Consider the following 20,242-nt stretch of genomic DNA (forward strand, 5'->3'; position numbering starts at 1 on the left):
GCACTCTAGGTGGGGACACCTCAATCCGGGCTTCCCAGAAGCGCGCTAAGACCCCGTGGCTCCGCCCAGCGCGCCTGAGTGGCCGGCTCGCCATTGTGACGTCACGGGGCGGGGCTCCGCGCGGGGACGGGCTGGCGGACGCGGTCGGCTGTGCTTCGGTACGAGCGTGTGCACGCGTCGGGATCGGGCTTGCCCGCCGCTGGGCCTCGCTCCTCCTCCGGGCCTGCGCAGAGCCGCCCCGGGACGCCGCGGACGCGGAGGTCTTGGGGTCGCGGTCTCCGGTCACGGCGCCCCCGCCGCGCCGCGGGCCCCTCCCCCACGCGCTCCGCAGGCCCCGCCCTCCGGGCGCGCTCCCTCCCAGCCCGGGCCGTCGGCTCCTCCCGCTCTCCCCCGCCGGCCAGTGCACCCCGCTCTTGCCCGAGGCTGTCGGGGCGAAAGGCTGGGCGCGCAGTCCCGGAGGAGGTTGGCCTCGGCCTCCGGGGCTGGGGTCCGGACCACTACTTTCGCTGTTGCCCCTCCTGGACTTCTTTACTGTTGCTTTCCCTTGCCAGCCTCGGATGGTGGAGAATTGCTTCGGCTCGCGGCTGCAATGTGGAGGTGACTGTCAGTTTGAGGATCCGGAGCCAGTGAGCGCCCAGGCCGGGGCCAGGTGAACGCCAGCCAGCCTGCGGGGCGGCCCGGATCTCGGCATGGAAGCGAAAGGCTTGGGTTGGCTTCTGGTCCCGCTGCACCAGCTGGTTTCCTGGGGGGCCTCCGGGGCCATAGTCTTTGGAGGGGTGGTGCCGTACATCCCGCAGTACAGGGATATCCGGAGGACACAGAATGCGGACGGGTTCTCCACTCATGTGTGTCTGGTGCTACTGGTGGCTAATATCTTACGGATTCTCTTCTGGTAAGTTGGGGACTTTCCTACCTGGGGCCCCTCTTCGAGAGATGGCTTTCTCCTCTAGAATTTTGGGAAGAATGAGGGTTGGGGTGGGTGTTTCCTTCCTCCAGAGGATCTGCTCATCACCTTAGGTGACTGGCCACTAGGTTGCTGCTGGCTAGCCAGTCTTGCGGACCCCAGAAAAGTCACTGAAGTGTTTGGCATGTTGAGTTCTCTGGGAAAGGTGGTTTAATTTCCAGATCTGCCTGTATGTAATCCTCTGCTCCCCGGCATCTGGTACTTACTGTGGCCTCTTTGTGGGCATTGTCCTGGGACTCTGTCCCTGCCCTATAGTTTCTAGTGGGGATTAAGGAGTGAGAACACCAAGGCGTGCGCAAGGGTGGCAGAGTATCTCCTGGGAAGTCAGTGGAGGGGGGTGCCCAGCCTGCCTTTCTCACTGCTTCTTGTGTGGTTTTGTTTTTTAAGTCACATTACATTTTCTGTTTAGTACTGTAGCAAAGACTATTTTTTTCTTGTTCCTCTTGAGCCAATTTCCTCTTAATGTTATTTACATTTTGTTAAGGAAATCTAAGTCATTTCCGTTTTCTTTTCTTTTCTTTTTTTTTTTAAAATGGTACTGGGGATTGAACCCAGGGCATAGTAAGTACTCTACCACTGAACTACATCCTAACTCTGAAATTAGCTGTAATAGTTGAAGCCAGATACAATATGGAGGATAAATTTTCAGGGGAAATGAAAAGAGATAATCGTAGCCACATCATCAGTCAAAAAGTCTGAACTTCTGCTTTCTTCTGGGCGGTCCCAAGGTCTCTTGGGCTAGGAAAGCCTTGTAGTTCTTAAGAAGATGGTCAGCCAGGAAGAAAGGCCCCAGGCAGCTGTTGTCAGAGCTCTATTTTTTGACTCAGTGGTCACTGAGTAGTCATGTGTCAGTGTTTTTATTAGTGTTTCAATCTTGCTGCCTTAAAATGCACCCATTTTAAGTGTACAGTTCGTCAAACCTTGAATATGTCTGCTTCGAGTTTATGAGTCAATAGTTCTCTGCTTCTTTTATGCTATGCCAGTCCAGGCCCAGGCAGCCATGGATCTGCAGTGCCCTTGGGAGGGTGTTCTGCTCCTGCTTGGAATTTTTAGAAGGTGAACTAGTGAGTTGACCGTCCCTTTCTGGGGAGAACTGAACTCGGAGGTAGGGTGATTTGGCCACTGTGGCAGCACTGGAAAACTTCACCTCAAGGTTTATCTCTGGGCCAAGCTAATTCTGAGGAAGGGGTTAGAGATCCTCATTTTGTTTAACTACAGTTTTAAAAGTTTTCAAGATTCCTTTCTTCTCCTTTCCTATGGGTTGAAGGTGATTCTGCTTTCCTCCACCGTGCGTTCATATGAAGGACAGGAAATGGTGAGAATTGCAGCTGCTACATAAAGATTCACGTTTCTGCCATCTTGTATATCCCCAGTGCCATAGGACTGTGGCCTGGGACAGAGGGAAATTGTCCTCTGTAAAACTCCACCCCCCATCACTGTGTGTGCTCACTTGGGTGGGAAATCTTGCTTGAGTTGCTGTGTGGAGCAGGTGTGCCCTGTGTGGGGAGGGCCGCTGCTTGCCCTCACAGGAGTTGTGCTAACCCAGTCTCAGGCAGGAGTGGTAAGCTTTCCCACTGTCTTACCAACCAGACTGTTACTAAGTGGCACCTTTCTATTTAAATTACATTTTAAATGCATGAAGTTAAACTTTATTTTGTTTGCTTTGTCCCTTGTGTATTTTTGTGGAAAGTTGTACTCTTTGAAATTTTGTGACCTAGTTTGTCTTCACCTTAAATCAGCTAAGTATGTAGCTGTGCTCTCTCATTTCACGTTAAACAGTCTCCTCACTGTAAGTGTCCACTTCATCTGGATCTGACTTTTGATGTGGCATATGGAGAGTACAACCTTTTATTTTTAATTGGTACTGGGGATCGAATTCATGACTGCCTGTTTGCAAAGCAGGCGCTTATGCCGCTGAGCTAAATCCCAAGCCCCAATCTTTTTTTTTTTTTAAAAAACATAGTTTTCCTAGTTTTATTGTTTGTGTTGGCAATTTGAAAAATGAAAGTGACTTAAGTCATAATGATCTGGGAATGTTGTTTGCCAGTGGCTCACTGTGACCAGATGTGAATTTGGTAGAAAGGTCCCTGCCAAAATAAAATAAAATAAAATAAAATAAAAATAAATAAAATAATAATAAATAAAATAATAAAATAAAACATAAAATAAAATATAAAATATAAAAATAAAATACAAAGTAAATAAAATAATAAAATAAAACATAAAATAAAATACAAAACTAACTCATTGTTATGCTGACCTGCTCAGGATGTGGCAGGGACTACATGGTTTCTCCTGGAATGGCCATCTCCATGGGCCTCACTAAGTGCCTTCAATGCTCCATGCTCCATCTGACCTCTACATGCATGAGTTGTCCACCCATGTAGCCAGGGAAGAACAGTTCCTAGAAGGCACTGTGGGCCTGGCTTTGTGTCCTCTCAATATCTTAGGGTAGGGTCTGCCGTTCACAGCTGAAAGACAGAGGTTTGAAGATGGAGGGTGCCAGGTACATAGGCCTGTGGATGATAGCATGGTGACCAGAGCTATCTGTGGTTAAAGTACATAAGGCTCCTGGCCACCCTGACTTGGCCTGGAAACGTCTCACAACTACTGTACCTCTTCCCAGATGGACATTGTCTTGACATGGTGGGTTTTTGTTTTGTTTTGTTTATTTTTTTTTCTTTTTGAGACAAGGTCTCACCATGTAGTTCAGACTGGCTTTGAACTCATTTTTTGATTTTGAACTTGCAGTGATCCTCCTGCCTCAGCCTCTTGATTGTTAGGATTATAGGCATGCACCACTATACCTGGCTTTGATTTGGTGTTTGACTCATCAGCCCAATCTTTCAGCAGTCTGTCTTGGTTCCTCACCTGGTATTTCCTGATGGCCTCACAGGGAGGAGTGCTGATGAGGCCACAGGATTCTGGGTGACATTTCCTAGGGATGCACCTGGTACACTTGTTTGTGCCCTGGACCCTGCAACCACCTAGACCTAGATCGTTCACTTCTCTGCTTTCCCATTAGTTCCCAGTGCTTCTTTGGCCTTTGTAGCTGCGTTGGTCTTTGGGGTTCAGGAGCTCCCTGGACACACAGAGGCCTCGGCCCCCAGGGACCTATTTAGAATGGTCATAATGCAGCCTGAGGGTTCTGTCTTGGTTCCCCACATCCCAGAGAAGATCTGAGACTTTTCTGGTTACCAACTGAGGGGACTTCCCTGGGCAGTGTGCCATTCTTTAAGCCATACCTTTTTACCTCCTGGGCTGGCTGGTCTGGGCTGGGAGTTCCTGCCCCAACAAATCCCCATCCGAGGAGCGGGATTGCCTCCAGATGGTTCAGTGGATGATAATTCACTCTGGCAGTGAATTGTATTTGTGAGCTTGCCAATGCTGACTGGCGGTGCTTGGATGAGTTGGAGGTCAATTGTCTACACTGACTGTATAGTTTTCCTTATGGTGTAAGCAGATCTTTCAGACCATTGTTTGAGGGCTGTGAGATCAGGCTGTGTCCGCTTTTGTCCTTTATAAATTGCTGGCAAAAGTGTCACCACTGAGTCTTGCGAACAGCTTTTTCAGTTTTAATTTATGGCGTGGTTTTAGCAAGTTTCTTCCTGACAGACTCAGAACTGACTCTTAAGTGTATGAGATCTGAAGGTGCACTTGTCTGAGCTATGCTCCTGTTATGCTGCTTCCACCCCGTGTTGATGAAAGGTCATGGCCATGGCCACGGCCACAGAAGGTGCCAGAGACCCTCCTGGGGCTCTTTCCCTGGTCATCACTTAGGACCTGGCCGGGGAGTGGTTCCTGTGGATATGTTGGTAGAGGCTGGTGTCCAGCTTCCTTTCTGACATGTGATCTCTTCACTCTTCCAGGTTTGGAAGGCACTTTGAGTCACCCCTCCTGTGGCAGAGCATTATCATGATCCTGACCATGTTACTGATGCTGAAACTCTGTACTGAGGTTCGCGTGGCAAATGAGCTGAACATAAAACGCCGTTCCTTTACAGGTTAGTGGTTAACAACTTTTGGAAGTAAAGTCTTATCAAATCAACACACAAACTGGTTTCTTCTTTGGTGAAATAAAAGCCACTTTAATGTTATCTAAGCAGCTCTCATTTCGCCAAATGAAGATTATTGGTTTTTGACAGTATTTTTAGTATGTTAAACAACTCTGCACATTTTGTAATGGGAAATAATTCATGATTAGAATTTCTGCAGTGGAATTTGGGTGAAGTAGTAATTCATCTTTGCCTTCTTTTTCATTGTGCTGATGCTGTATGAGAACCAGAAGTTCTGGTTCTGTCTGCTGCTTGGCTCTGTCCTGTCACAGAGACATGGCATTTGAGAAGGCAGTCAGTTGCTGACTGTGTATGTGCTTTATATGCAGGTCATATTCTTTTAGCCTCCTCATTAGTGTATCTGTCCCACATCCTTGTTAAATGTGCACCACTTGTGCTTTGGTAGGTCAGGCTGACTCCTTTACCTGGAGTACACATGTAGAATCTGCATAGTCTGCTTCTGTAGCCAGGACGGGACAGTTACACACTTAGCAGGTTCTTATTAACACATGCAACTCCTTGATGTTTGGCAGCTCAGAAAATAAAAAATTCTTTTTCCTAGTTTTGCCTTCAGTGTTATAAAGGTTTCTTCTGATGTGGTGTTCTGTATGTGAACCTGTAGGCTTATAGGCTTCTCGTATGTGGGAGGATCAGGCCCTTCTTTGTTTTTTCCTTCTAATGACTGAACCCAAGATTATGTTTATCAGCAGATGCTTGGAGAAATATTTTTCCAGTTGCTTTACTTTTGGGGCTACCGAGGAGCTGGAATCCTACCGAGGAGAATTGGTGGCCCTATATTTTTATATTCGATCATTATTTTTCTCCTACTGATAGGTTCCCTCCTCCATTGCTGTGTGCATCTGTTTGTAGAGTGAAATGAACTGTGGCAGTTTCAGGCTTTGTAGAAAGTGGGTCCGCCTTGCTCTGATGAATTGTCTGGACCAATTGGTATCCTTTTTACTAGAAAGGTGAACAGTAGTGTCTGTTTTTGATGTGTTTTTATCTTTTCTCCTCTCCTCTGTCTGTTCTCTTTCTGGTGCAGTTTGGGTTTAAATTATGTCAGAGTTGGTGCTGCTGTGTGTTGCCTGTCCTCCCTGGAAAGCAGAGCTTTTTAAGTAGCTCACAGATACTGTGCAGGCAAAAGAGCTGTGATTTCCCATCTCTGCTGCAATAAATGGCACCTACTTCTCACATGGCTTTGTGCCCTCTCCCTGTCCCCAGGCTTCCCCTGGTCGGATCCATGCCCCTCTGATCCTTCGCCTTAACACAGCATAGGATGTCATAACTGACTGCAAGAAGGCAGAGTACCCCTCCATCTTGTTCTCATGTGGAGAATCCAGAGGCCGAGAGGGGAAGATTGTACCCAGAATGCCTTGTGACTTGATGGGCGTGCTGTCCCAAGCAGAGCAAGTTTTGTGACTCATTTGAAAAGTCACTTGCATGCCAGTACCAGATGTCACATACAACAGGCTTGTGTGCCTTCAATAGTGCAGCACACCTAAAGCTAAATATTTATTTCCCTTTTGGAACCTGTACTATACAGTGCCTTTCATCCATCCTTTACCAGCAGTTGTAAGGAGAGGAGCTTTCTCAGTGTAGAGACATGCCATCTTTCCACAGCCTTGACAGAAAACCGAGTGGTCAGGGGTTCCTAATAGTGAATCTCACTTTCCAGCACTAGGGCTGGAATCTGATTCTTTAAAGAAGTGATGGGGAGAATAATAATCTCACATTTGTGTCTCTCTAATCTCAGGGATCTCACATGGCAGAGGGACCCTGCAGCTGTGATTTAGGTTAGGGAACTAGAGAAAGGGATATTTGTTCTGTTTTACTCATAGGGGTCTCCTCAAAAGAGGAAGCAGGGCCCTATACCTAAGTCCTGGGCTCCCTGCTGGGCCCTAAATTCTCTCCTAAACCTGTACTGGCACAGCTGTGTATTCAGAATTCTTGAGATTTGCATCTTCAGAGTAGAGTTAAAATTACATAATTTCATGCCCACCTTGTGTAAGACATGGCCCTGCATAACTCTGAGGTAGTTTTTAATGAAATGTGTGGATTCAGTTCCTTCCATCCGTCAGGAGGCGGAAGGGCAGGGTGTAAAAAGACCAGGAACTCAGGCCACTTTCTTCGGTGTCCGCTCACAGTTGCCTACTACTGTACTTGCTTGACTGCTGTGCCAGGAAGGTGACAGCTTCATTTTCCTGGCAATGACTCAGCTTCCCAGGAAGGTGGTTGGTTCTGAACACATTAAGTGTCACCCCAAGAATGAGGATGCCCTGGGTGGTATTGAGGGCTTTGGGAAGCATAATTCCTGGGAAATGAATGATGAATGTAAGACTTGATATATGAAGAAACTTTTGAAAAGACACATTTCATTGTTCTCATAGGACAGACAGCCTGAAAATAAAAGATTAAACATTTTCTAGCTGTTTCCTGCTAGATTAAAGAAATATAAATAAAAGGGAAGCTTTAACTTACAAGTTAAACATTAATTTGTTGCTGCCTATGAAGAACATGCAGATTGCGTGTTCCATTGTACATGTTTTGAGGAAGACAGGAATGTTTTTTTTTTTTTTTTTTTTTTGGTCTTTTTTCCTTTTTATCGGTACCAGGGATCGAACTCACGACTGCCTGCTTGCAAGGCAGGTGCTTACGCTGCTGAGCTAAACCCCCAGCCCCCCAGACAGGAATGTAAAAGAAGGATAAAATAGCTTCTGCCAATTCTGTTGACTGGTTTGAACATTAGGTACACTGTCTAAGTTTTATCTTTTTTTCTTTTTTACTCTCCTTGTCCTTTCACAAACTTGCACAATTTTCAGCATTAGAATGAAACTTAAAAGTAACTAGTTTCACTGAAACTTTTCCCCACACCTTTCCTTGCCCAGGGCACAGAGCCCAGGTGCCCCTGTGGATCAGGGGAGAGAGCAGAAGTCTGCCGAGTGTGGTGGGTGCCGGCGTTTCTGTTTTCTACTCTGGGTTTTAGTTACGGAGAATTTCAAGTATTTACTGAACCATAAAAAGAGTAAAATAAAGCCCCGAGTGTGTGATTGAGTCTGTCCCTGCCTCAACCCTCATTTCACAGCCTGTTCTGCAGACTTGAAAGCAGCTGCCAGTTAATTTTGTGTGGTAAATGGTTCGTGGGCATCCAGAAAATAAGGGCCGTAAGGAAGCAGAGTGTCAATGGCACCCGTGAAAAATGGAGTCTCTTATTATCACCATCTGTTTGTGTACAGATTGCTAATTGTGTCTTGTATTTTCTGTTTTTTTTATTACTTTGTTTTCTTAAGTCAGGATTCAGGCATAGTCATACTGGCTGAAAGGTCTTGTCAGTTTCGCTGAGTGTTTCTGTCTTTAGGGCTGATTGAGTGCTGCTTAGCCCTCTGCCCTGCCGGAGTTCCGATGCCATTCTCAGGAACTCAGATGTAACAAGGTGCTTGTGATTTGTGCTGGCCATGGTCCACCCTGCTGCTGCAGTCTGAGAGCAGCAGTACTGGCAGCGCTGTTTCTGGACAGGGTTTGGTTGGGCAGTTTTATGCTGTGAATCACACGTCCCTCATGCATATCCCACTAGGATGCAGTGTGGGTTACTGGAAAAGAGCCTCTTTTTGTGGCATATCATAGCTAGGTAATAGATTTATTTCAGTAATTTATTTTTAATTTATATTTGCTTTTTAAAAAATAAGTTTTGTGATTTTTTCTTTTAAATTCCTTTTTAAAATTTTTAGTAGTACATGTTTGCAAAACTTAATGATTGTCTTCCTCATGGGGGGTGGGTACATGTACATAATGCATCTTAATTGTATTTGCATCTCTTTCCCTAACTTTTCTCTCCCCTCCCTCCCTCTCTTGATTCCCGTCTTATTTGCAAAGGTCTGTCTCTCTGCCTCATATTTCCTTTTATTATCTATCTTTTATTTTGCTCTTATTTATGTTTTAGGTTTCTCATACCAGAGAAAAGTAGGATATTTAAAGGTATGTGTTTGATTTATTTCACTTAATGTTGTGATCTCAAGGTGCATCCAGTTTCCTACAAATGACTCAAGATTACCCTTCTTTTTTGAGATAGGGTCTCACTCTGTGGCCCGGGCTGACTTTGAACTCATGGCACTGTTTCTGCCTCAGCCTCCTGAGTGCGGGGTGACAGATGTGTGCCACCATGCCCAGCTGTCTGCTTTTAGTTGCCTGTATTTTTTTTTTTTTTTGTCTTTTTCGTTTTTTTATCGGTACTGGGGATCAAACTCACGACTGCCTGCTTGAAAGGCAGGTGCTTATGCTGCTGAGCTAAATCCCCAGCCCCTAGTTGCCTGTATTTTTTTGATTAGGTCTTTTATTTTAGGAAGACTCTAATTTTTTTGAGTTCCTTATATATTCTAAATGTTAGATTTCTAAGGAGTAGATGTCAAAAGTTTTTTTCCCATTCTGTAGGTTGTCTTTTCACTTTGTTAGTTGTTTCCTTTGCTGTAAAGAATTTTTAAAATTTGATATATTCCATTTGTTGATTTGTAATGTATTTTTTGCACAGTTAGGGTTCTATTCAGAGAATTCTTGTCTCTGCCTATATCTTCAATAATTATCTCTATCTTATCTACCAGCAGGTTAACTTCCTGTTTTGATATCTAGGTCTTTGATTGATTTTGATTTAATTTTAGTACATGGTGAGAGGTGTGGGTTTAGCTTCAGTCTTTTGCATATTTATAGCCAGTTTTCCCACCATCATTTGTTAACTAGGCTGTGCTTTCCATCATATGTTTGTGACCCGTTTGTCAAAGATCAGGTGACTAACTGTGTCTGGAGTTGTTTGTGTATCCTCCATTTTGTTTTACTGGTCCACGTGTCTGGTTTTGTCACAGTACCATGCTGTTTTTAATCACTGTAACTTTGTAATACAGCTTGACTTCTTGGATTGTGATTCCTCCCTTTGTCCATGAATGCTTTGCTATTCTAGATTTTTTTCTGGTTCCATACAAATTTTAGGAGTGGTTTTTCTAGTACAGTGAGGAATGCTGTTAGCATTTTGTTTAGGATTGCATTAAATTTGTTTTGAAAGTATGACCATTTTGGTTTTTCCTATTCAGGAGCAAGGGTTATCTTTCCATTTTTCCAATGTCGTCTTCAGTCTCCTTTTTTTCAGAGTACTGTAATTTTCGTGGAGGTCTTTCACATTGTTAGGATAACTCATGAGTATTTTATTTTGTCTCAGGCTATGTGAGTAGTATTGTTTTCATTATTAGTGTACAGAAATATTACCGATTTTTGTGTGTTGACTTTGTATCCTGTTCCCTTGCTGAATTTATTAGTTCTAGGAGTCCTTTGTAGAATTTTTTGGTCTTCTATGTAAAGAATCACGTTACCTGAATGTAAGGATAGTTTAAAGATGTTTCAACTTTCTTCTTAACACATCTCTCTTTTTTTTAATTGCTCTTGCTAAAACTTCACATACTATATTGAAAAGGAGTGACAATAATGTACATCTTAATCTTGTTTCTGATTAAGAGTAAAAACTTTCAGTTTTTGCCCATTTAACATGAGGTTGGCAGTAAGTTTGTCATAAATAGCTTTTATCAGATTGAAATAAGGCCCTTTCATACTTTTTTTTTTTGAGACATAGTGTGCTGTGTAGCGCAGGCTGCTCTTTTGAACTCGTGGTGATCCTCCTGCCTCAGCCTCCCAAGTGCAAGGATTACGGGTGTGCCTCACCACACCTGGCTTCCTTTTATACCTATTCAGAGTTTTGATCATGAATGTATGTTGGATATTGTAATGGCTTTTTCTAGGTCTATTAAGATAATTTTATAATTTTTGTCCTTGATTCTGTTTATGTGATATATTATATTTATTGATTTGTATATGTTGAACCATCCTTGCATCCCTTGGATGAGGTCATGATGCATGATCTTTTTGGTAGTTTGTTGCATTCTGTTTGCCAGTGTCTTTTTAAGGATTTTTCTATCTATCTTTATTAAATAGATTGGCCTGTACAGTAGTTTGTTCTTTTCTTGGGTGGATCTTTGTCTGGTTTTGGAGTCAGGATAATGTTACTTTCCAGGACTGATTTTGGGAGTGCCCTTTCCCTTTCAATTTTATTAAAGTGGTTAAGGACGGTTGGCAGAATTTGGCAGTAAATCCATTGGGTCCTGGGTTTTTTGTAGTTTGTAAGGCTTTTTAAAAATTATTGTTGTAATTCTTTTGCATGTTATTGGATTACTCAAGGTTTTTGTATCTTCTTGGTTCAGTTTTGGTAATTCATATGTATTTAGGAATTTATTTCTTCAGAATTTCAATGATATCCTTCGTGATTTCACCTTTCCAATTTGTAATTGCATTGATTTGTGAGCCTCCCCCCCCACTTTGCTACGATTGGTTAAGGGGTTGTCTATTTTGTTTATTCTTTCAAAGAGCTAGCTCTTTGATTCATTGAGTCTTTGTATTTTTTTTTTAGTCACAGTTGATTAATTTCTACTCTGATCTTTTTTTACATTTTTTTTTTTCTTTTTTCCTTTTTATCGATACCAGGGATCAAACTCACGACCGCCTGCTTGCATGGCAGGTGCTTATGCCGCTGAGCTAAATCCCCAGCCCCGATCTTAATAATTTTATTACTTGTACTAGCTTTGGATTTGGATTATTGTTGTTTTTCTAGAACCTTGAGATGTGTCATTAGGTTACTTATTTGGGCTTACTGTATTGTTCTAATGTGTGTGTTCACAGGTACCAACTTTTATCTTAGGAGTGCGCTCAGTGTGTGCCATGGGATCTAATATGTTGTAATTGGTGTCTCTGATTATAGAAGCTATGTAATTTCTTTCATTTTTCTGTGACCGACTCAGTATTCAAGAGTGTGTTATATAGTCTCCATGTTTTGCATAATTTCTGTGGTTTCTTTTGCCGTTGATTTCTATTTTCATTGAAAGATGATCTCATAATATGTATGGGATAATTTATGTTATATTTATTAAACATGCTTTAATAAATGGGCAGATATGTAGTCTTTTAGAGAAAGTTCAGTGTGCTACTGAGAATAGTATTTTGTTATTGGGTAGAATACTATTTATCTGTTAAATTCATTTATGTGAAGGTCATTTCTGTTATTTCTTTGATTTTTGTGTGTGTGTGTGTGTCTAGTTAATTCGAGACAATGGAATATTAAGACCCCTTACTCTCATTGTGTTGGTGTTTATCTGATCTTTTATGTCCATTAGTGAGTACACGAATGTTTGGTACATACATATTTATTTCTTGCTGTTGAATTGTTCCCTTAACCAGTACTTGGTGACCTTCTTTGCTTTGTCCGATCAGTTTTGGCATGGAGTCTACTTTGTAAATAGCCTATCTACTCTTGCTTGTTTTTAGGGGAATACTTACATGGACTATTGTTTTCCATCCTTTTTTTAGTCTATGAATTTTTTTGGATCAAATGTTTTTCTTGTGTGCAGTATATACTTTCTATACAACCCAAGCTGATCTTGAACTCCTGGTGATCCTTCTGTCTCTGCCTCCTAGTGCTGGTATCATAGGCATGTGCCACCATGCTTGGCTATCTGGTTGTTTTTTTTTTTTTTTTTTTTGTCTTTTTTCCTTTTTATCGGTACCGGGGATCGAACTCACGACTGCCTGCTTGCAGACAGACGCTTATGCCACTGAGCTAAATCCCCAGCCCCTCTATCTGTTGTTTTTAAGGAATGTCTGAATAATTGGTCACCTCCTGTGGCCCTGTGTTCTAGTTCTGGTACTCAGTCCACGTAGTGGTCAATTCTGCTCCCCATGCTTTGAATAGAGTTTTTTTGTCTCCTGGGTTTCTGTTTGTGCCTTTTCACAGACTCTGATTCTTTGCTGAACTGTCATTCACGTTTTGTGTCCCTTTGTTTAGCTCAATAAGCCTTATATTAGTGAATTCTGTAACCTCACTGATCACTTTTTTATATAATCTTTGAGCTAGTTGAGCACCTTATTAATCTTCTTTTGTCTCTTATCTTTTGTACAATTCAGTTTGGCCTTTGATTTTCTTTTGATTTCCTTTCCATACATTCCACATAGATCAGCTTTAGGGAAGTTGATGGTTTGGGGAGGCATTTTGTAGCCTTGTTTTCTTTCTTGCTCTTTCTGTCTATCCTGACAGTTGCAGATCAATTATAAAGGAAATATTTTGTTGCTAATATAGTTAGTGTTGCTTTTCAGTGATGTGCTCTAGGAGTAGCTAAGTATATGCCTTTGTCTCTCACAAGATCTGACCACCTCCATTAATTTGCGGGGGAGGAGGCTGCAGTGTAATTGAACCAGCACTTACCCCAGAATCATTTGCAGTATTGTTGATGACATATAAACTAGAAATTGGCTTACAGTAAAAATCAGTTAATAGCAACAACTGTGCCACCTTGGCAGTAGCAATGAAATCAACAATAATGGAGATAAACTTGATATTAGCATAAGAATGAATGCAAATTACTAGCGCAACAGACTGAACAGTAGGAAAAATATCTGTAAAGATAATGTAGACACAAAGACAAACCAGGTTTTGTTCTGTCTTAAATATTTACTGGACACAACTATACCACCATTAACAATAGAAAAGAAGTAAAAAATAATAGCATACAGTCCACTAAAAATCTAAAGATTAATAAGGCTTGATAGTATTACTAGTAAAGAGGGTGGGCAGTGAGCGGGACAATGGGAAAAGCAGAATTTGAAAAATAAAGATGTGAAGCAGGAGAGAAAAGTGAATGAAGGATTTTATTCGAGAGTAAAAGAAATTAATAGAATTAGGTCATAGTAACAGAAAAGAACAAATTAGAAAAAGAAGAAAAAATACAGAACAGAAAAAAGAAAACGTTCCAAACCCCTCAAAATGAATGAATAAAAAGAAAAATGAGTGTTTTTGAGTGAATGATTTCTTTCCGGAACCTGCAATATTGGAATCTACCAGGTCATGAGGGAGGAAAAGATCTGTTTTGATGCACACTCACATTTTTATGTGTGCATGCTGAATGCTGTCTGCCTTTCCTGCTGGGCATGGCTGTCAGTGGTGTTTGCGGTTGGGCTGTACTCATCCAGCAGCTCCTGGTTTCCATGTCCCCGTGTGTACTCCACGGCACAGGTTTCTTTTATCTAGCTTTTCGCCTGTAGGTTTGAGGTTTCCCTCCCGGCCACTTGCTTCTAGACCGCTCTGTCCATACACCTAGGCTGTGGCAGCCATTCAAGTTGACATGTATCCCTGATCGTGAAGCAGATGGGGAAAGCAAACAGAACACTGAGATTTTTGTGGAATCTAGTTTGCCAAATGGGGGCCCCAACCAGTTCCCTGGCCATAATTCCACATCGTCATACTCAGCCCCGTCCAAAGGCCATCCAGTGCTGGCCTGCCTCCTCACTTCAGAGTGCAGGACCCCGGTTTCTTCCTGGACTGAGCTAGATCTGTGTCCATCCTATCCCTGTCCACCTCTTGGTTTAGGCCATGCTTCAGCCATGGTTTGTGCCAGAAGGTCCTGACATGTTCTCTCTCTCTCTCATCCCTCCTTTGGACTTTTGTTTGTTTGCAGTACTGCAGATGGACCCTAGAACCTTCAACCCTCCTGACTCCATTGAATTTTAGAATTTTGGGACAAAGTCTTACTAAGTTACTAAATTGTTTAAACTGGGCTCAAATTTGTGACCCTTCTGTCTCAGCCTCCCAGAGTGCTGGGATTACAGGCATTTTGCCACCATGCCTGACTTCTGTCTTGTGGGTCTTGATCTATAGAAGAGGTGACAGTGAATGGCAAAATTGGTCTAAACCTGTGGTGTTCAGGAGGTACAGGGCAAGAGAGAAACTCCACTTTATGTGGTGTGTTTGTTCTGTAAATATCAGATTGGGGAAAGGTCATTACTTCATCTAAGCAGCCTCCAGTGGGCACCTGTTCTATGAGTAGACCAGCACCTGGTGGCAGAGATCACCTAGTATTTGCTTTTAGCTGTTTACCGGTGACGTTTGCATTTAAAGGTAGAGTCCACCATTCTAGGTCATGGAAACACAGCCTGTGACGCCATTTCTGTTTTAGGCACTCCACCCTGAACCACAGGAGGGTTCTGTGAAAGTGGCCCTGGAGTGCCCTGACCGTGAAGGGCCTTGGCTGCTGTCCTGGGACAGCACGTAGGACGGAGGCTGAACCATGACCTGTTATTTCAGGTGTCGGGGGTTGTCCCCTGGACGTGTGTGCTCTGGCAGGCCTAGTGTGTCATGCTGTCTCTGCTGCATGAATGTCAAATTCACGTTGAACCAGCTGCCTTTTTGCAGTGCACACGTCAGCCTGTCTGCTCTGAAGTAGCTTTATCAGCAGCCTGCTGAAGTGTCAGCCCCACACCAGCCAAATTGAATCACAGCTGGCTCATATACTGCTAGTCTAGGGACAAGGGAAGTGGGGTCAGTCATAGTGCTTTCTGTGACCAGGGCAGACACTTTATGCTGACTTAACTTTAGAAATGAAGTAAAAATGTGATTTTTTAAAAAAGGTTTTGGTCCATAATTTTCTTTCCTTTCCTTTATATACTTTTTTAAGATATTGGTAGAGGTGGATTTGGAGGATAGTTCAGAAAGTGCTTTGTCTAATGCGTGGACGTGAGAATCTTGTGGCCTTTTTTTCCCAGGAGTTTTTGTGTGTGTGTATGTGTTTGAAGAAGTGCAAAAAGGGCTGGGAAACAGTGGCTGACCAGTGTTAAAACCAGTCTGTTCTTGTCTTTCTGTGTTTTTTGTTTTTTTCTCTCTCTAAAAATGTGGCTGCAGACTGTAAGGATGAAGAGCTCAAAGCTGCCCCCAAGCGGTCCTGTCTGGGTATGTACGTGCTGCATGCGTTTCCATGAAAGCTTTTGTTGCATTTCACTCTGCAGCTTTGTCCCTCTGCTGTCTCACCTCATCTGTGTTGCCTTCGCCTGCACATGAATGGCTTTACCAAGCATGGCCGTGTCTGCAGCACACTGACTTGCCACAGCACTGCTTCTCCTAAGCATGGAGTAGTCCTTACCTTAGAAGCCTGCCTGCCTTCTGGTGTGTTTATGTTTCTTTGTGAGAGAGAGAGAGAGAGAGAGAGAGAGAGAGAGAGAGTGTGTGTGACAGAGAGAGGAGAGAGAGTGAGGGAAGGAGGGAGGTGCAAAGGAAGAAGAAAATGCACATTACAAATTTTAGATTTCCCTGGTTAATTTTACTCCACATTAATTCATTTGTTGTAAATAGAATTGTCTGTTTGCAGTTTGAATTGTCATTGCTAGTTTGTAGAAATAAAGTTGATTATTACATATTAATCTTGTGTCATACAGTTTTGCTAACTCTGTCTTAACTCTAGTTGCTATTAAATAGATTTCTTTGAATGATCATTTGCATACAAATAGAGACAGTTCTACCTTTTCCTTTCCAGTCTGCTGCTTTGTGTTCGGTCTTACGTAATCACCTGGCTAACTGTGTTGCAAATAAGACTCTTGTTTTGTTGTTGTTGTTCTTGTTGTTGCTGTTTGGAGACATGGTCTTGCTATGTACTTGAGGCTGGTCTTGAACTCAGCATGTAGACCAGACTGACCTCAAACTTGCAGTGATCGTCCTGCCTCAGCCCCCCAGTGTCTTCTTTGAATGTTAGTAAGAAGGCCTTAGTTGTTCACCGTTAAATATGGTGTCAGTTACATGGATTTTTCACAGTTGTCTTTTTTAATAGCTGAAGGGAGTTCCCCACTGTTCTGGGTTTACAGTGTTGGTTGTTTTGTTTGTTTTATCGTGAACTAACATTGAAGTTCGCCTAGGACATTGCTACATCTCTGGAGATGATCATGTGGTTTTATCTTTTATTCTTTTGTTATATACTATATTAACATTGATTTTTATGTGTTGGATTAACCATTCATTCCTGGGATGAATCCCATTTGATCATAGTGCATAGTACTTTTTATACTGCCTTATCTCTATTGTTTTTCTGCTTGCTAGTTTATGTATTTCCAGTGTAATATTATTTCTTTTCTGTTGATTGCTCTGGGAGTAGTTTGCTCTTTTTCTAGTTTAAAGTGAAGGGTTAAATTGAGTTTAGTTTTTTTTTTTTTCTTTCTTACTTTGAAATATAAATGCTTGCAAGCCATAATTTACGAGATGTGTTTTCTTGTTGGGTGCAGGGTATTGTAAATAGAATTGTCTGTTTGCGTTTTGAATTGTCATTGCTAGTTTGTAGAAATAAAGTTGATTATTACATACTAATCTTGTGTCATACAACTTTGCTAACTCTGTCTTAACTCCAGTTGCTAGTTGCTGTCTGTCTGGGCTGGTGATTTATGGTATTGCTTGTGTCTTTGCTTATCTAATTATTCACTGCCTGATTGTTACATCTGTTATGGAAATGGGTTTTGAAGTCTCCACATGTTTTTGAATTTGCTAACTTTTCATTTCTGTCAAGTTTTGCTTTGTGTACTTGGCACATTGTTAAGTGGGAGTATCTTCCAGACAGATTGACCCTTTTGTCATTAGGAAATGTCTATCTTTATTTCAAGTGGTACTTTCGGTTATAAAGCCTATTCTGATATTAGTGTAGCTCTGTACTTCTCCTGTAGTTGCTATTTAAATAGCAACTATATCTTTCTCTGTTCTTTTAATTTTTATGTATCTCCAAATCTAAAGTGTATTTCTTTAGAAATTTTATTCTAGTAATCTTGCTTTTTTGATCTGATTGATTCACATTTACTGTTTGATGTGTTTAGACTTACAGCTGTGTCTTTGTTTTCTATATTCCTCATGTCTTTTCCTTCACGTTGGTTTCTTTAAGGTTTTAATTGTATGTTGAGTTGTTAGTAGTTACTTTAAGGCTATAATATACTTTTTTTTTCCTTTTTGGTTCTAAAGACAAACCAGGGGCCTTGTACTGAGTTACATCCTCAACCGTTTCTGTTTTTTGTTTGAGACACAGACTAAGTAGTCCAGGCTGGCCTTGAACTTGAGATCTTTCTGCCTTAAACTACTGAACAGCTGGGATCACAGGCATGAACTTGCTACAGTACACATTTTCACTTAACAGGATCTACTTCAAATTTATGCTGATTTAATTTCAGCGAGATGAGAAACTTCACTGCCACGTATTTCTGTTTCTTTTCTTTTTAGGTGGCATGGTTTTGTGTGTGTGTTGTGTGTGTGTGCATGTGTGTTACAGGGATCGAACCCAAGGACTTTGCACTGAGCTCCATCCTGGCTTCCCTCTCTCTCGGCTGGACTGAATTGCCCTGGTCCCACTGGAGCCTCCCAGAATGCTGAGATCATAGACATGTACCATCATTCATGGCTCGATGGTGTGAACTTTATACATATTGTGTCAGTACATTTCATAGGTCTAATAATGTATTTTTCTAATTATTACTTTGTATAAATTTTATGTCTTTTGAAGCCCAGAGAAGAAAGGAAAACAAATGTCTGTCTGTAGCGTTACTTTGTTACCCTTATTTACCCTTTCTGGCTCTTCTTTTGGTGCATTTGATTTAGCACCTCTGGTCCTCCCCTTTCTCTAAAACAGCTTTGGTTCTTCTAATCTGATTTCATTTGTGTTATTGTCAAGTGTGTTACGTGTCTATGTTAAAGCCTCCCAAGTAAATAGTGCACATGTTTCCTGCAGTAGCTTTTTCAGCCATTTGAGAGGGGAAGAAGAAAAAATGTGCTTTTGTGTTCCTGTGAAGTAGCTTACATGCAGTCATCACTTTTATGTACTCTACGTTTTTTCGTATATGTTCATGTCACTTCTGATGTCACTTGCTTTCACCATGAAGAGCTTGCTTACCTTAGTGTTTTCTGTTAGGTGAGTCTGCCAGCAAAAGATTCTCCTAGCTCTTGTTTATCTGGAAATGTTTTTATTTTGCCCTTATGTGAGCAGAAAAGCTTTGCTGTGAGAAACGTGGTTAACAGTGCTTTTCCTTTTCAGCCCCTTGACTGTTACCCACTGCCTTCGGGACTCCATTGTTTCTGATGAGAAGTCAGCCGTTAATCTTATTGGGGTTTCTTGTAAGTGACAAATCAATTTTTTCTTGTTGTGTTCTAGAGTTTAGCCTTTTTATTTGGAATTCAGCATTTAGACCAGGAGGCATCAGGGTGTGGATCTCTGTTACTGTGTGAGGACTTAATTGAGCTTCTTGAGTATTAGGTTAAAATTGCCTCCTTGGAGCTTTTCAGCCACCATCTAAGTATCTTCCCTGCTCCTTTCCTCTCCTGTAGTGCATCTCTTGTTCATGTGTGAGCGCACTGAAGCTTGTCTCGCAGTTTACAGAGACTTTTCCCCTTTCTTCTGTTTTAGCTTTGCTTTTAAGTTGCATGCTCTTACTGACCATTCTGTGGATTCACTGACTCTCGTTGGCACGGCTTGTTGCTGAGCCGTGGCAGTGAATCTTGTCTCAGCTGTACTTTGTAACTAGCATTTCCACTTTGTAACTAGCATTTCCACTTGATTGTCTTCACCGTTTCCATCCCTTTACTGATGTGTGCTGTTTGATGGAATGCTGTCATCATGCCTTCTTTTTAACTCTTTGTACTGTAGTTGCTTTAGTCCTTTGCATATAATTTATAGTGGCTGTTTTAAAGCCTTTTTTCCCCCTTTGGTTCTGCTTTTTTGTTTCTGCTCTTTCCCCTGTGTGTGGGCAACATGTTTCTGTTTCTTTGCACATTTGTTTTTTGTTGCATACTGGACATTTTAGGTAGATGCTGTACCGAGCCCAATGGCCCAATGCTTTGTTCTGAGTATCCTTTTGCTGGGGAGAGCTGTGATGGAATCTGTTCTTATGCCCCTCCCCACAGAGTGGAATCTGAAATCGTGCTCTGGAGCTGGTGACGGCACAGTGAGCTTTTTAGAGCAACTTGCCACTGTCAGGCAGGGATGCTGGCCCCTGATTTAGGGGCTCAGCCTGCCCTAATGGTGTGGACCCGTACTTCATGAACCAGCTGAGGCCGGGGTGATAGACACCACCATCTCCTCCTTATCCTCATCCTTCTTTTTCTCCTGCTCCTCTTCCTTCCCTTCTTCCTTCTCCTCCTCTTCCTCCTTAGGGCTCTCCTCCTCCTTCTCCTTCTGTGATACACACTTAAGATTAAACCTAGAACCTTTGTACTGAGCCACATCCCAGCTTACTTTTTGTTTTAAGAGAGGATTTGCTAAGTCACTAAGTTGCCCAGGCTGGGCTCAAACTTGCCATCTTCCTGCCTCTGTCTCGTGAAGACCTGAAAATACTGACATGTGCTATCATATCTGGTT

General features: G+C 42.3%; 1 protein-coding gene across 2 annotated transcripts in view; it reads left to right on the plus strand.

The window, feature by feature from the left end:
- Positions 1 to 246: 246 nt before the first annotated feature.
- The window catches only part of Slc66a2 (solute carrier family 66 member 2), a 36,627-nt gene continuing 16,631 nt past the window's right edge, over positions 247 to 20,242 (plus strand). Inside the window, exons 1-3 of one of the 2 annotated variants that reach the window (XM_003463317.5) lie at positions 247 to 892; positions 4,834 to 4,967; positions 15,772 to 15,819. In XM_003463317.5, coding sequence (XP_003463365.1) covers positions 690 to 892; positions 4,834 to 4,967; positions 15,772 to 15,819 — 385 coding nt within the window. In that variant the 5' untranslated portion in view covers positions 247 to 689. The remainder of the gene's footprint in view (positions 893 to 4,833; positions 4,968 to 15,771; positions 15,820 to 20,242) is intronic. The other variant, XM_003463316.5, reaches the window with a different exon arrangement.

The sequence above is a fragment of the Cavia porcellus genome, unplaced genomic scaffold (assembly GCF_034190915.1).
Source record: "Cavia porcellus strain 051 isolate PalLab524CR breed Dunkin Hartley unplaced genomic scaffold, mCavPor4.1 scaffold_20, whole genome shotgun sequence".
NCBI lineage: Eukaryota > Metazoa > Chordata > Mammalia > Rodentia > Caviidae > Cavia > Cavia porcellus.